The sequence below is a fragment of the Microplitis mediator genome, chromosome 9 (assembly GCF_029852145.1).
Source record: "Microplitis mediator isolate UGA2020A chromosome 9, iyMicMedi2.1, whole genome shotgun sequence".
NCBI classification, from domain to species: Eukaryota; Metazoa; Arthropoda; class Insecta; order Hymenoptera; family Braconidae; genus Microplitis; species Microplitis mediator.
Genome location: NC_079977.1, coordinates 284,984 through 297,436, shown reverse-complemented (window position 1 = coordinate 297,436; position 12,453 = coordinate 284,984). Strand labels below are relative to the sequence as shown.

General features: G+C 27.9%; 2 protein-coding genes across 2 annotated transcripts; both read left to right on the top strand.

Annotated features, from left to right (window-relative positions):
* The first annotated feature begins 212 nt into the window (after positions 1-212).
* LOC130674739 (peroxidase) lies at positions 213-10,672 on the top strand. Its single transcript, XM_057480162.1, has 15 exons — positions 213-542; positions 1,746-1,928; positions 4,044-4,123; positions 4,205-4,298; positions 4,376-4,567; positions 4,742-4,938; positions 5,014-5,266; positions 5,356-5,501; positions 6,949-7,323; positions 7,391-7,518; positions 7,617-7,819; positions 7,894-8,063; positions 8,189-8,297; positions 8,375-8,465; positions 9,401-10,672. The coding sequence occupies exons 1-15, from the start codon at positions 532-534 to the stop codon at positions 10,544-10,546; spliced, it is 3,378 nt and encodes a 1,125-aa protein (XP_057336145.1). The 5' UTR covers positions 213-531; the 3' UTR covers positions 10,547-10,672.
* Positions 10,673-11,082: 410 nt separating this feature from the next.
* LOC130674740 (uncharacterized) lies at positions 11,083-12,014 on the top strand. Its single transcript, XM_057480163.1, has 3 exons — positions 11,083-11,248; positions 11,557-11,646; positions 11,716-12,014. The coding sequence occupies exons 1-3, from the start codon at positions 11,152-11,154 to the stop codon at positions 11,877-11,879; spliced, it is 351 nt and encodes a 116-aa protein (XP_057336146.1). The 5' UTR covers positions 11,083-11,151; the 3' UTR covers positions 11,880-12,014.
* The last annotated feature ends 439 nt before the right edge of the window (positions 12,015-12,453 follow it).

The window sequence follows — 12,453 nt, the reverse complement described above, 5'->3', positions numbered from 1 at the left end:
TTTTATTATAAAAATAATGATGGGAAAATTATGGGATTAATGGTTTATAGGAAATATCATTTGTGATTGCAAGATGATGATGATGATGATGATGATAATGACGAGAGTAAAAGAGTAAAAGAGAGTTTAAATAGTATCTCACTTTCAATTCCCTTCTTTTTAATGTTTTGGGTATACCAGCGAGCTTTCGCGTCCCACCCTCGGGATTTAACAGTCACTCGATGAAGGTACTAAGGTGAAGAGAAACTGGGGCTATGATTCGAATTATTTCCGTCAAACGCTTCTGAGCTGTATGAGAATCAACTACCAATTTATTACATACTTTAAACATTTTGTTTATTTTATTTATTTTTTTTTACTCGCGCCTTCATGTTGTCTGACTAATTATTAATTTATTCTACTTTATTTATCCACGATTGTTACAAGTGTTTTATTTAAATGGAAACGTGTAACTTGAAGAAATAAAAAAAACTACTTTTTTTTTATATTTAGTCTGTTGAGTAAATTATTTTACGAGTGTTAATTGCCAGTATGATTAATAGGTAAGTTTTTTTTTTATATTAAATAATAAATTACCTAGCAAGTGTTATTAATAGACAATTAAATGTAATAAATGAAAGTTAACAAGCAAATAAATCTGTTTGTTTATTTTCATAATTTTTTTTTTTATTACGAATGAGTAGTAAATTTTTTGCGATTAAAAAAAATTAAATAGACAAGTAAAGTGTGAGTAAAAGTAAATAAAAAAATAATATCAATGTTATTTTTAAATGAGTTTTAAATTGGCGCCACTGTAAAAAATTTTAACTTTTTTTTTAAATTACACATTTCAAAAAAAAAGTTCGCGCCATTTTTCGAATGCTCGATTGTGAATTTTAATTTGAATAAATTGTGTATTGTTTGTCCTTACAAAAGTTTTAAATTACCGGTTGTTCTATACACGTGTTATATAATAATATTCGTGTGAAATAAAAATATATCCAAGATATTCAATATTTATAATAAATTTAATCTCCTACAATTTTATAATATCCTTTACTCAAATTTCAAATATATGAGTGAAAGCATATAAAATTACATATATTTCATTCCTTGGAAATTGTTTAAATATATCACGATATGCTAATTATGCAGACATTGTTTTTTTATTGATAAATGTATTGACAGCTTATAGAAAATATATGAGGAATTTTTTTTTTAACAAAAATAAAGAGAATAAATTATTTAATAAATACTTGAATTTAACGGCAATTAATATTTCACGGTGTAAAACGGTTACATCGATGATTTATGTATGTATTTAAGTTATATAATTTATTAAGATAAGTATGAAATTTATTAAATATGATTTCTATTGAAATTATTCAATGGATTGATTGGCATGAAAACTTTCTACATTAGTTACATTATTTAAAAAAAAAATTATGAGGTGGGTGTAAGTTAAAATTCATGAGATTTATGACTATAAAATAGATAAAAAAAATTTTCTGCAATTTTTTTTTTTAAACAATAATAAAATGATAGAGCGCATCACGATTGATTTGTGATTATGTTCACACTTTCACTGATCAATTTTATACCGCGAAACCGCAGAATCATTTGACCGTGAAATAAAAAAATTTTTTAATCTTCGCGAATTTAAAAAAATGCATTATCCCACAATTTTTTTTAAGTTTCATAACATTTGTAAGCAATCATTTTAAAAAAGTTGTTCTAGTAAAATAAAAATTTTTTTAAAATTACAGATTTTTTTCCACACGAATACGATTTATCGTATTAGTATCACTGTCATTATTTGGGTCAAACAATGGACTGGAACACCAATTACAAGACAATTATTACAATACCGAAGAATGCGCACTAATTTTGCGTGGTCCCGGACGGTCTAGTTTCTATGACTACACATACAATCTCCTTCGCGGGTCCTTGTAAGTAATTATGTTAATCTCTAATAAAAAAAAAAAAACATATAATTCCATTTCTTTGTTCCAACAAAAATAATTACTAATATTGTTATCAAATATTCAAGATAAATAATTTCACATGAGCCTGAGGCCAATGACTGCAGGGTGAATTTGAATCAATTAATGTCTTGCGTAGTTGTTTATAAAATGTAAGAAGAGAAAAAATAAAAATCATACACACTTACTAATAATTCGCGTGCCCTCTAGCACTGATATAATAGCTTAACTATACAATATACAATTCATAGCATGTGGTCCACTTGATCACCTATCTCATACTCTTTAAATTTTTTTAATATATCTGTATATGTAATGTTATACTACAACATTCGAACACTTGATCGGGTGAAAGCGTATAAAGTTACCACCCATCGATTGATGCGAACACTTAATTTAAAACTGACACACCTATTCTATTTACTTAACTATTATTATATTACTTATTATTATTATTATTATTATTATTATTATTATTATTATTATTATTATTATTATTATTACTATTTGAAATGTCTATTTTACAGAATTAAATTGTATAATATATAATAATTAAATAACTTTTAACGGGATAATAACTATAATTTGTGATAAATTATTCCATAAAAAAACAACAGCTTGATCAATTAAATTAAATTAAATCAAATATTTTGTTACAATTATTAGAAAAGAAAAAAAGGTTACAGTAAATTTTGTTTTAATGATTATCGATATTTAATTCATAAAGAAAATAATTAATTTATGGAGTTTTATAAATTTATTAGTGGCAGGAAAAGAAAGTCGGTTCGAATCCTACTCATGGTATTTTTCATTGATTTCAATTTTTTTTTTTTAATGTATACTTAAATAATGTGAACATTAAGGAGGATAGCCACTGTGAGGATCGAAAAAATAGGTGATTTTCGGGAATTTTTTTGACTGGAATAATAAAGGAATTTGGGGATCGGGGATTTTTTGTTTTATAAAGTATACATTGAAGATAATTCTCCTAAATTTTCATTTAAAAATATCATGTTGTTACAAAGTTATAAGCATTTTTGTGGAGCAACAAAAAAATTTCCCCCACCACGGTGTCATCTCTAACTCAAAAACGGGTTATCAGAAACAAAAAAACCAAACGGCGTTGTAATCTGTGTGCATGTGGTTATCGTTGCACATAGGGGATTTTGAAAATTTGGATTTGAAAAAAAAATGCCGACATATTAAAAATTTTTTCGTTATTTTTTCTCATTTTTTTGGATTCAAACAACCCTAAAAAATCTTAAAAATCAAAATTTTCAAAATCCCCTACGTGCAACTTTAGCTACTGAATAGACGAATACGGCAAAAAAAAAAGTTGCGAATCGGTTGATATTTATGCAAATTACAGATGCCACCAGTTCAAAAAAAGTACTTTCGAGAAAAATGCGTTTAAATTTTTTAGTCGATGCAACAGTCAGTTGACGCGCTGTCACAAAAATGACTATAACTTCAAAAATATTCAGAATTTTCATACAAAACTCTAGATACATATTTTTGAACATATACACTTTGATTTAATAAAAAAAAAAAATTTTTTTTTTTTTGAAATTTCACAGTGGCTATCCCCCTTAAGGACTAAATTGTATGAGTAAAAATACAAATAATTATTGTGGAATAAAAAATAAAATTTCACAATTACAGTACTTTCTTACTAAATATATCTTCACTCAACAGTTATTATAATAATAATAATTACAGTAATAATAGAGAAGTAAAAAAATAAGAGTAAGATTTGTACATCCGTGTTTATTGTTCTAATTCTCATGATATAAATATATAAAACGTTAAATAAAGGAGTAGGCAATCCGGATGCATTTATTGATATTGCTGATCGTCTTGAGATAAATACGGGTTTTAATTCAATTGCCTTTCTACAATACTCTCAAACGCCTACAAAAATAAATTATTATTTCAAAGAACCAATGGCTCAAGAGTTTTAAATAAATTATAATCAGTAATCAGTAATTAAATCTTTAACTTTAATAAAATTTTTATTCACAAGTGATGGAAATTAAAATAATCAATTAATGAACAATTCTATAAATATAAAAATTTTTTTAGGTCTCCCTCATCTGGATCATACACTTGTATAACTTACGATGCTATTAATCGTGCGTATTATGACGCCAGACAGCGAATCGGTAATTAATATTTATGATATAAATCTAATTACCAAAAAAATTTCATGGAACTTAATAATGATAAAAAATTTTTGAAAATAGCTGTCGCTCAACCAGCTGATGAAAAATGGAGACCGGAAGACTTGGCAACTGTTGGAGAACTTCTTCTAGATATTTCGACATCATTAGCCCAAATGTAATTTGTTATTATTAAATTATTTATTTATGTAATTGATAAAAAAGTTAACGAGATTTTAAAAAAAATTTTCAAAGGTACGGATTGACGAGAAATGAAATTGAGAATGAATTACCTCTGATAGACACCTCTAAAACATTAATACACGAGGTATGCCCAGCATTTTTATCAAATGTTGAGTGTCGTGCCGGAAAATATCGCCGATTTGACGGACTTTGCACGAACCTCGAACATCCGAATTGGGGAGCGTCACTTACGCCATTCAACAGGTAATTTTATTTTTATCGATGATAAAAAAAATTTTATGAATATTTTTCAGTTCTAAATTAAATGTTACATTAAAAAAAAAAACTTTCACTGGCCTAAATTATTGTTTGGGTATTTTTTAACTCATGGTTCCTTTCTCATTGCAAAACACTTATTTAATATTTTTTTTTTTATAGATTAATGCCTCCAGCATTTTCGGATGGAATAAATGCACCAAGATTATCAACGACCGGTGGAAATTTACCACTAGCACGAGTGGTATCACGTACAATCCATCCGGATCAGGGTTATCATGATCATGCTGGAACTGTTATGGTTATTGCATGGGGTCAGTTTATGGATCATGATTACACACTTACAGCAACTCCATTAGGTACATTTTTTTTTTAACTTTACCCCCACCTGATACTTTCTCTAGTTAATTAATTATTTATATTTATTTATTTAGATCCATTGAACCGCAATGATCCAGAAGAATGTTGCGATCGTCCTCCTCACTTGAAAAATCCATATTGCGTCGAAATAGAAATACCAGAAGACGATTATTTCTATCGTTTATTTAATATTCGCTGTCAAAATTTCGTTCGGGCATTTCCAGCAGTAAGACCTGGGTGCCGTCTTGGCTCTCGTATTCCTTTCAATCTTCTGACTGGTGTCCTAGATGGTAATACTGTTTATGGAATCGCTGAAGAATTTTCTCGGTCAGTATAATAATATAAAAATATCTATATATGTAAAAAATAATTAGCAATTAATAATAATAACACTATTATTTTTTTTATTTATTTAGTAAATTACGTACAGGATATGCCGGTCTTCTGAGAATGAATCCAGTGTTTTCGGACTATGGTTTGAAAGATTTGTTGCCATTAAAATTAGACATTCCTGATGAAGGCTGTACGAGACCAAATGCATCAATGTATTGTTTTGATGCTGGTAAAAACAATTATAATTATTATATTTATATATATATATTAGGGTGACCCAAAAAAACCGACTATTTTTTTTTTCGAGTCTCTTATGAAAATTTGTTGGTTTACGATGTTTTGAGAAGCCTCTCCAAAAATCAGCTCGATAAAAAATTTTCAAGAGGTCGCTCACGATTTTTGAAAATATCAAAAATGATCGAAATTCGGATTTTTTATATCAAATTTTTTTCTTTCAGCAGCAATAGTTTATATTTGTGAAATCATGACTACGCTGAAAATTTAAGCTCAAAATTTGAATATTTAAACGTCGCTCAAGAATTTTGAATGTTTCCGAGTGCTGTCTTTTGGACGTTTTTGAGCGACCCTTAAATTTTAATAATAAAGCTTCTCGATTTTTTCACCATCAATTTACATGACCGTGAATGAAAATATATCCCGAGAAATCGAAATAATAAGTTTTTTTACATATTTTTTTATTTTTTAATTCAATTTTTAGGTTTTTTCGCTTATTCAAAACTTGCCAAATTTTATTGTTTAAGACTGTCCTGTATATTTTTGGTTATGCAAAAGTTATATTTAAGTGAAATGACAATAATTGAGTTATAAAAAAATATAAAAACTAATTCGAACTATTAGTTACATATTATCAGTTAATATTCAAAATTCTTGAGCGCCGTTTAAATATTCAAATTTTTGGCTGAAGTTAAATATAAACTATTGCTGCCACGAGAAAGAAAAAATTTATAAATAAAAAATCCGAATTTCGATTATTTTTGATATTTTCAAAATTCGTGAGCGACCTCTTGAAAATTTTTTATCGAGCTGATTTTTGGAGAGGCTTCTCAAAATATCTTAAACCAACAAATTTTCATAAGAGACTCGAAAAAAAAAATAGTAGGTTTTTTTGGGTCATCCTAATATATACATATTATGTTAGAGAAAAAGCGATCCAACATTTGTAACACACGTGTTGTATTGCGTGTAAAAAACGCGTGACTCAGATATTGCGTTGGATATTACATCGTTATTATGAGAGAGTTCAATTCGCCTGCGGGTTATTTAAGAACAGGGTTAATGTGGTTTCTACTCTTTACTTTATACTCACACTCTCTAGTTTGTAGTGTGATCGTGATTATTTATATTTTTTATTATGCAATTCCTCGGTAAACGACATTCTTACCCTTGTACGTATTTTTTTTTTCTACCTACTGGTTTTTATTTTAATTGATAAACGTTAAATAAAATTTAACAAGAGAAGAAAGTAATTGATCCCATTCAGATTTTTAAATGTTGAGTTTTCAAGACAACAGTGGGAACTTTTGGGCTGGGTCTTTATTTTATATAATAAAGTTATTAAATTAAATATATACATGTATGTATATCAGGTTTTCGTAACAATGAGGCTAAATTGTATATAATAAGATAATTATATAGCATGAACGTAAAATATCCAGGTGAAATCCGTGTCAACGAGCAACTGGTATTAACATGCATGCACACACTGATGGCAAGAGAACATAATAGAGCTGCTAAAGCACTTGGACAAGTTAATCCACACTGGGACGACGAAACATTATTCCAAGAAGCAAGACGTATTGTTATCGCTGAAATTCAACACGTTACGTACAATGAATTTCTACCCATTATTCTCGGGCATGATACTATGGAGAAATTTGGACTAGTTTTGGAGAAACACAACTATTGGGATGGTTATGATCCATCAATAAATCCAAGTGTCATTGACGCATTTGCAGCAGCGGCATTTAGATTTGGCCATTCATTATTGCCGACTGCTGTTGAGCGATGGAGCAAAGCTCATAAATTTATTGGTAACCAATAAAATTACTGCCAGGATAATAAATAACTAAGATTTTTAATGCCGTTTATTTTTTTTAGCGTCAAAGAGATTGTCCGATTTAATTAGAAGACCATGGGATCTTTATCGAGCTGGAGTTATTGACGAATATTTTATGGGGCTTATGAATCAAGTTGCACAAGCTATGGATGACTCAATAACTTCAGAAGTAAGTTTTTCAAAAAAAGTTGATAACAGTGAACTTAGAAATTTTCGACGATTCCGGACTTTGACTTTGAACGGATAATATCAAGTTTTTTATTTCAGGTAACGAATCATTTGTTTAAAAAAGTCGGAGCTAAATTTGGAATGGATTTGGTATCGTTCAATATGCAACGTGGTCGCGAACTCGGTATCCCAAGTTACATGGAATTCAGAAAATTATGTGGACTTCCTGTGGCGCATACATTTGACGAATTATTTGGTTTGATGCCAAACGAAACTGTGTTGCGTTACGTCTCTATTTTTCGGTTGCTATATTTTTTTTGTTTTTTATTATTAACTTTTTAGAAAGTAATGATCATTTTATTTAATTGGTTTTTAGGACTCCAGCGGACATTGATCTTTGGTCGGGAGGCGTTTCAGAGCGACCGCTACCTGGGGCTATGTTGGGACCGACATTTTCGTGTGTAATTGCAACGCAGTTTAGTAATTCACGTCGAGGTGACAGATTTTGGTACGAGTTACCTAATCAGCCATCGTCATTTACGCTAGGTAATTATTTTTTAATTAATTTTCTTCGACTAAAGTTTTTAACTCCTAATAATATTGTAGTTAATTTATTTTCTAATTTGTAAAGAGCAATCTAAGCAATCATGATTAATTACTATTTAATATAGATCAATTGAATGAACTACGTAAAGCAAGATTAGCTAGACTTGTTTGTGACAATACCGATCTTGTTGACACAATTCAACTCTATCCAATGATTCTTGCTGATCATGAAGTGTAAGTGTACTCAACTGCGTTTCCGTTAGTAATTTCATCGTTCAATAATAGTAACAATTAATTTTTTTATTTATCAGTAACCCAAGGGTGCCTTGTAAAAGTGGTGTCCTATCAGGAATAGACTTTAGTAAATGGGCTGAATATTCAACGAGTCATGCTGCGCAATATGTGAGTAATTTTCCAGAATATAATCAATGGAAAAAATAAAATTCCATACTCCCTTAGGATTTATTTAGACAAGTCATTAAAAAATATTTTTTTTATAAACGAGCACCTAATTAATTTTATTTGCATACACGTAATTTTAGATTTTTATTCATATTTTTTATAATATTTAATAACGTAATTACTCCCAAGAGTCTCCAAGTATTTTTAAAATAATCAACTAAATGTGTCATAAGTAAATCTTAATGTAATTTAATAGTATAATGATATGATGTCAGAGATAATTAATTAGTAATTACAATTACGTATTTTCCTAGAGGTTTTTATTAAAGTAAAAAAAAATTAGAATAGTAATTGTGGGTGAATTGTTTATTCTCAGTAGCAATTACCTTATTATTTGTTGTGACGTATCAAGTATTTTTATATATTTTTATTACTCATTAATTAACATAAAAATAATTAAATTTAAGCAAAATTTACTATTCACAAGATCAATTTTTCATTTGGTAAATTTTGGTGAAAAAAAAATTATTAATTGATTGGGTAATTTTTTTATCACTTAAAAAATATATATATAGAACTATTCTATGTAATGAAATAGAAAAATATGTCGTAAACCAATTAATTAGTTAATTGATTGATTAGATTTAACTCGATTGCCCTTTCAATCAAAACAATGATTTTTTTATTGTTGTAAATATTCTAACATTTAGAAAATTTTATTGTATTGTAGTAAACACAATTTATAAGATAATTTTTATATAAATTTTTTATGTACATAATAAATAAAAATTTTGTTTATTATTATTTTTAAAATATTAGTTTATTTTTACTGTAAATTAAATGCGTATTTTAGTTTTTTTGTAGAGCACAGGTAATTTGTAAAAATATAAAAAAATTGATATTTTAGATTAATTTTAATGTTAAATTTTGTGCAGGAAAAAAATTTATCTTCAAAGAAAAATTTAAAACCGGAACTAAATCTCTATTTATTCAGAAAATATATTTTCCATAATGAAAATACATCGAGTCTAATTTCGAAAATTCGTAGCACACGATCGCTAAGTGCGTCATCAAATTTATCACATAATCGAAGTAAAAGACAATCTGATTTTTATTTGAATCCTATTTCAAAATTTGATAACAATAATCATGATAAAAATTCAAATTTTTTGGGGACTCAAAAATTAAATCCTTTAAATTCTGGATTTGTTAATAATAATAATAAAATAAAACCAACATATACACGAGTATTTAAAGATTGCAATGAATTTAAAAAACCAAAATTAGGTAATTCCAAAAATTTAATGCCAAAATTAAAATATCATCAAATTATTGTACCCGATAATAAAAAAAATCTCGAAGATAAAAAATTAACAAGTGAAAGTAAAATTGATCCGTCACTAATTTTGAGAAGTAAAAATTATATTAGTATCCAAGATCATCAAGCGTTAAATAGAAATATTGATAACGAGTTTATAAATAAATCTGGTGAATTAAATAACAATAAGAATAATAGTTTAGTAATACCATATGTCGAAGTAGCAGATTATAGTGACAAAGGTGAGGAAAGTTTGGACGATGAGGATGGGAATAAAAATAAAAAATTTGAAATCAAGGCGAAACATAAAAGCGTGAGTGCTTACGATGGAGATATTGACAATGATGCCGTTGACCCTGGTACACCTTCAGCGGAACAAGAGAAGGGACCAGGTGGAGCAGGAGCCGTTCGAGTTATAAATTATAGTGACGCTGATGGCGATAGTGAAAGTATTAGTGGTGATAAAAATAATGGGGATATTGACCGTAAGAAATTGAATTATAAAAATACACATGATGAGGAAAGTAAAGAGGGTGATGATGAATTTCGGATTGGAGACTTTGATTTTGATAAAATTACCGAGCCATTTGATTTTGATAAATTTTTACGGCATTTTTTCACTTCTGATGACCAAAGCCAAGAAGAGGGCGAAGAAACTCAAAAAAATGATGAATATTTTCATCAAGGAAATGATGAATTTTTTGCTTCCAGTGAAAATTTTTCGAGTGAATTTTATCAAGATAATTCTAATGATGATAATTAGTATTTTTTAAAAATTATACGCGCGTAATTTTGATAAATCAGTTCAGAATATCAATGTATGTTTTAAATATTTTTTTATGTAACGTTACAAGCGGGATATTAATCATTAATTATTCAAGGTAAAATAAAATAAATAATTACTATAGACATTTTTTTTTTTTTATTCTAGACATAAATATTTCGCAGTATAATGTAATTTAATTATTGTATTATGTTAGTGGTACATTTCCTTTCCAAGAAAGTACTTTACTTGGGAAATAAGATAAATTTAATTACTAAAATTCCATTAATTATTAAGTTAAGATTTTTTTTCTATCGATTTTTTCCAATTCTTTTTGATATAAAAGCTGGAATTTTCCAAGTTTATTCGTCAGTTCATCTCTCAGGACAATAGAGTTGTTATCTGTGAGCTAGAGAATTTCGAGAAGAATAAGGTAAGAATTTAAAATAATTTATAATAAATCTGTAGTATGATAAAATAAGTAAGTTTATAAATAGACTCGAATCTGTACTGAATATGGACATTGGATCATTCGAAAAAAAAAATTAAAAAAAAAAATCTATCCATATTAATTAAACACCAATACAATGGTTTGTAAATGGTAGATGGTAGATGGTAAGGTGAACACGGAAGCGAATGTTGAGATTCCGGTTATAAAAGCGTGGGACAAAAAACGTAGTGTTCATTGCTCGACGACGAGATGTAAGAAGCTAAAGAAAGATCCTTAGCATTATCTCGCGTTGTTCAGTTAATACTCAAAATTATTTCAATCACCATGTGTCTATAAATATCTCCATATAAATTAGCTTTTTTTTCTTATTAATTAAAACTAAAATTTTCTAAAAAGTCAACTCAAAATCAAGGAAAATTACCGGCCAGCAAACTGATTAATGTCTCATTAATTATTTTTTACATTTTTTGTTATAATTATTAATGATTAATAATTGTGATTAAGTATTAGGAAGTGTTTGTTATAAATAAATATATATAAATGCTATTTGTATGCCTAGCCATGAAGATTTCAAGTCACTTTATTCTATTGTTCATTGTTGGAATTATTACGATGGTTATTGCAATGCCAGCCGATGGAAATCGTATCGGTAAGAAAATATTTATTATTAATGAAAAAACAAAATGATTAGTTTATTAATTGATTTATTGACAATTAGGAACGTGTATAAGAAATTGTGCGCAATGTAAGAAAATGTTTGGTCCGTACTTTGAGGGTCAGTTGTGTGCAGACACATGCGTCAAGTTCAAGGGAAAAATGATTCCGGATTGCGAGGACGCCGACTCAATTGCACCGTTCATCGTACCACTCGAGAACGAGTAGGCGTTTTATTTATTTATATAAGTACATGCATTTTTTTTTGTTTAATTAAAACAACGTTTTCTTTTGTCTTTAGTTTAATTCATTATTTATTTATTTATTTTTTTTTTTAATATTCTCAATAGATTATCACTTCCTCATACATTTAATAGATGTTAAATTAATTATATAGTTACTTATTAGAACGTAATAGACATCATTATTATTCATCGATAATTTATTTGCGTACTTTGTTGTGATTGTCATACGCAAATACACTCAGGGAAATAATATTTATTTAAGTGTAAATTTATTTTTTAAGTGACAAATCATTTTTTTAATAATTATTTATTTTGAGATCAGTGAGATGTAATGATGGCGGAAAAATGTGTAATATGGTTGTATGAAATATTGAAATAAATAAAACGAGGCTTAAAATTCAAAAATTTTTATTTTCAAATTACATTAACATATACTTTGTTTCCAAAAACTTTATTCTACTTCCCAGGTAAAAAAATCGGTCTATAAGTTGACCCTGCGGGCCAGCCCCAAAACTTCCGCTGTTTTCGAGTTCGTTGAGCTCGAAAACATTATTGTG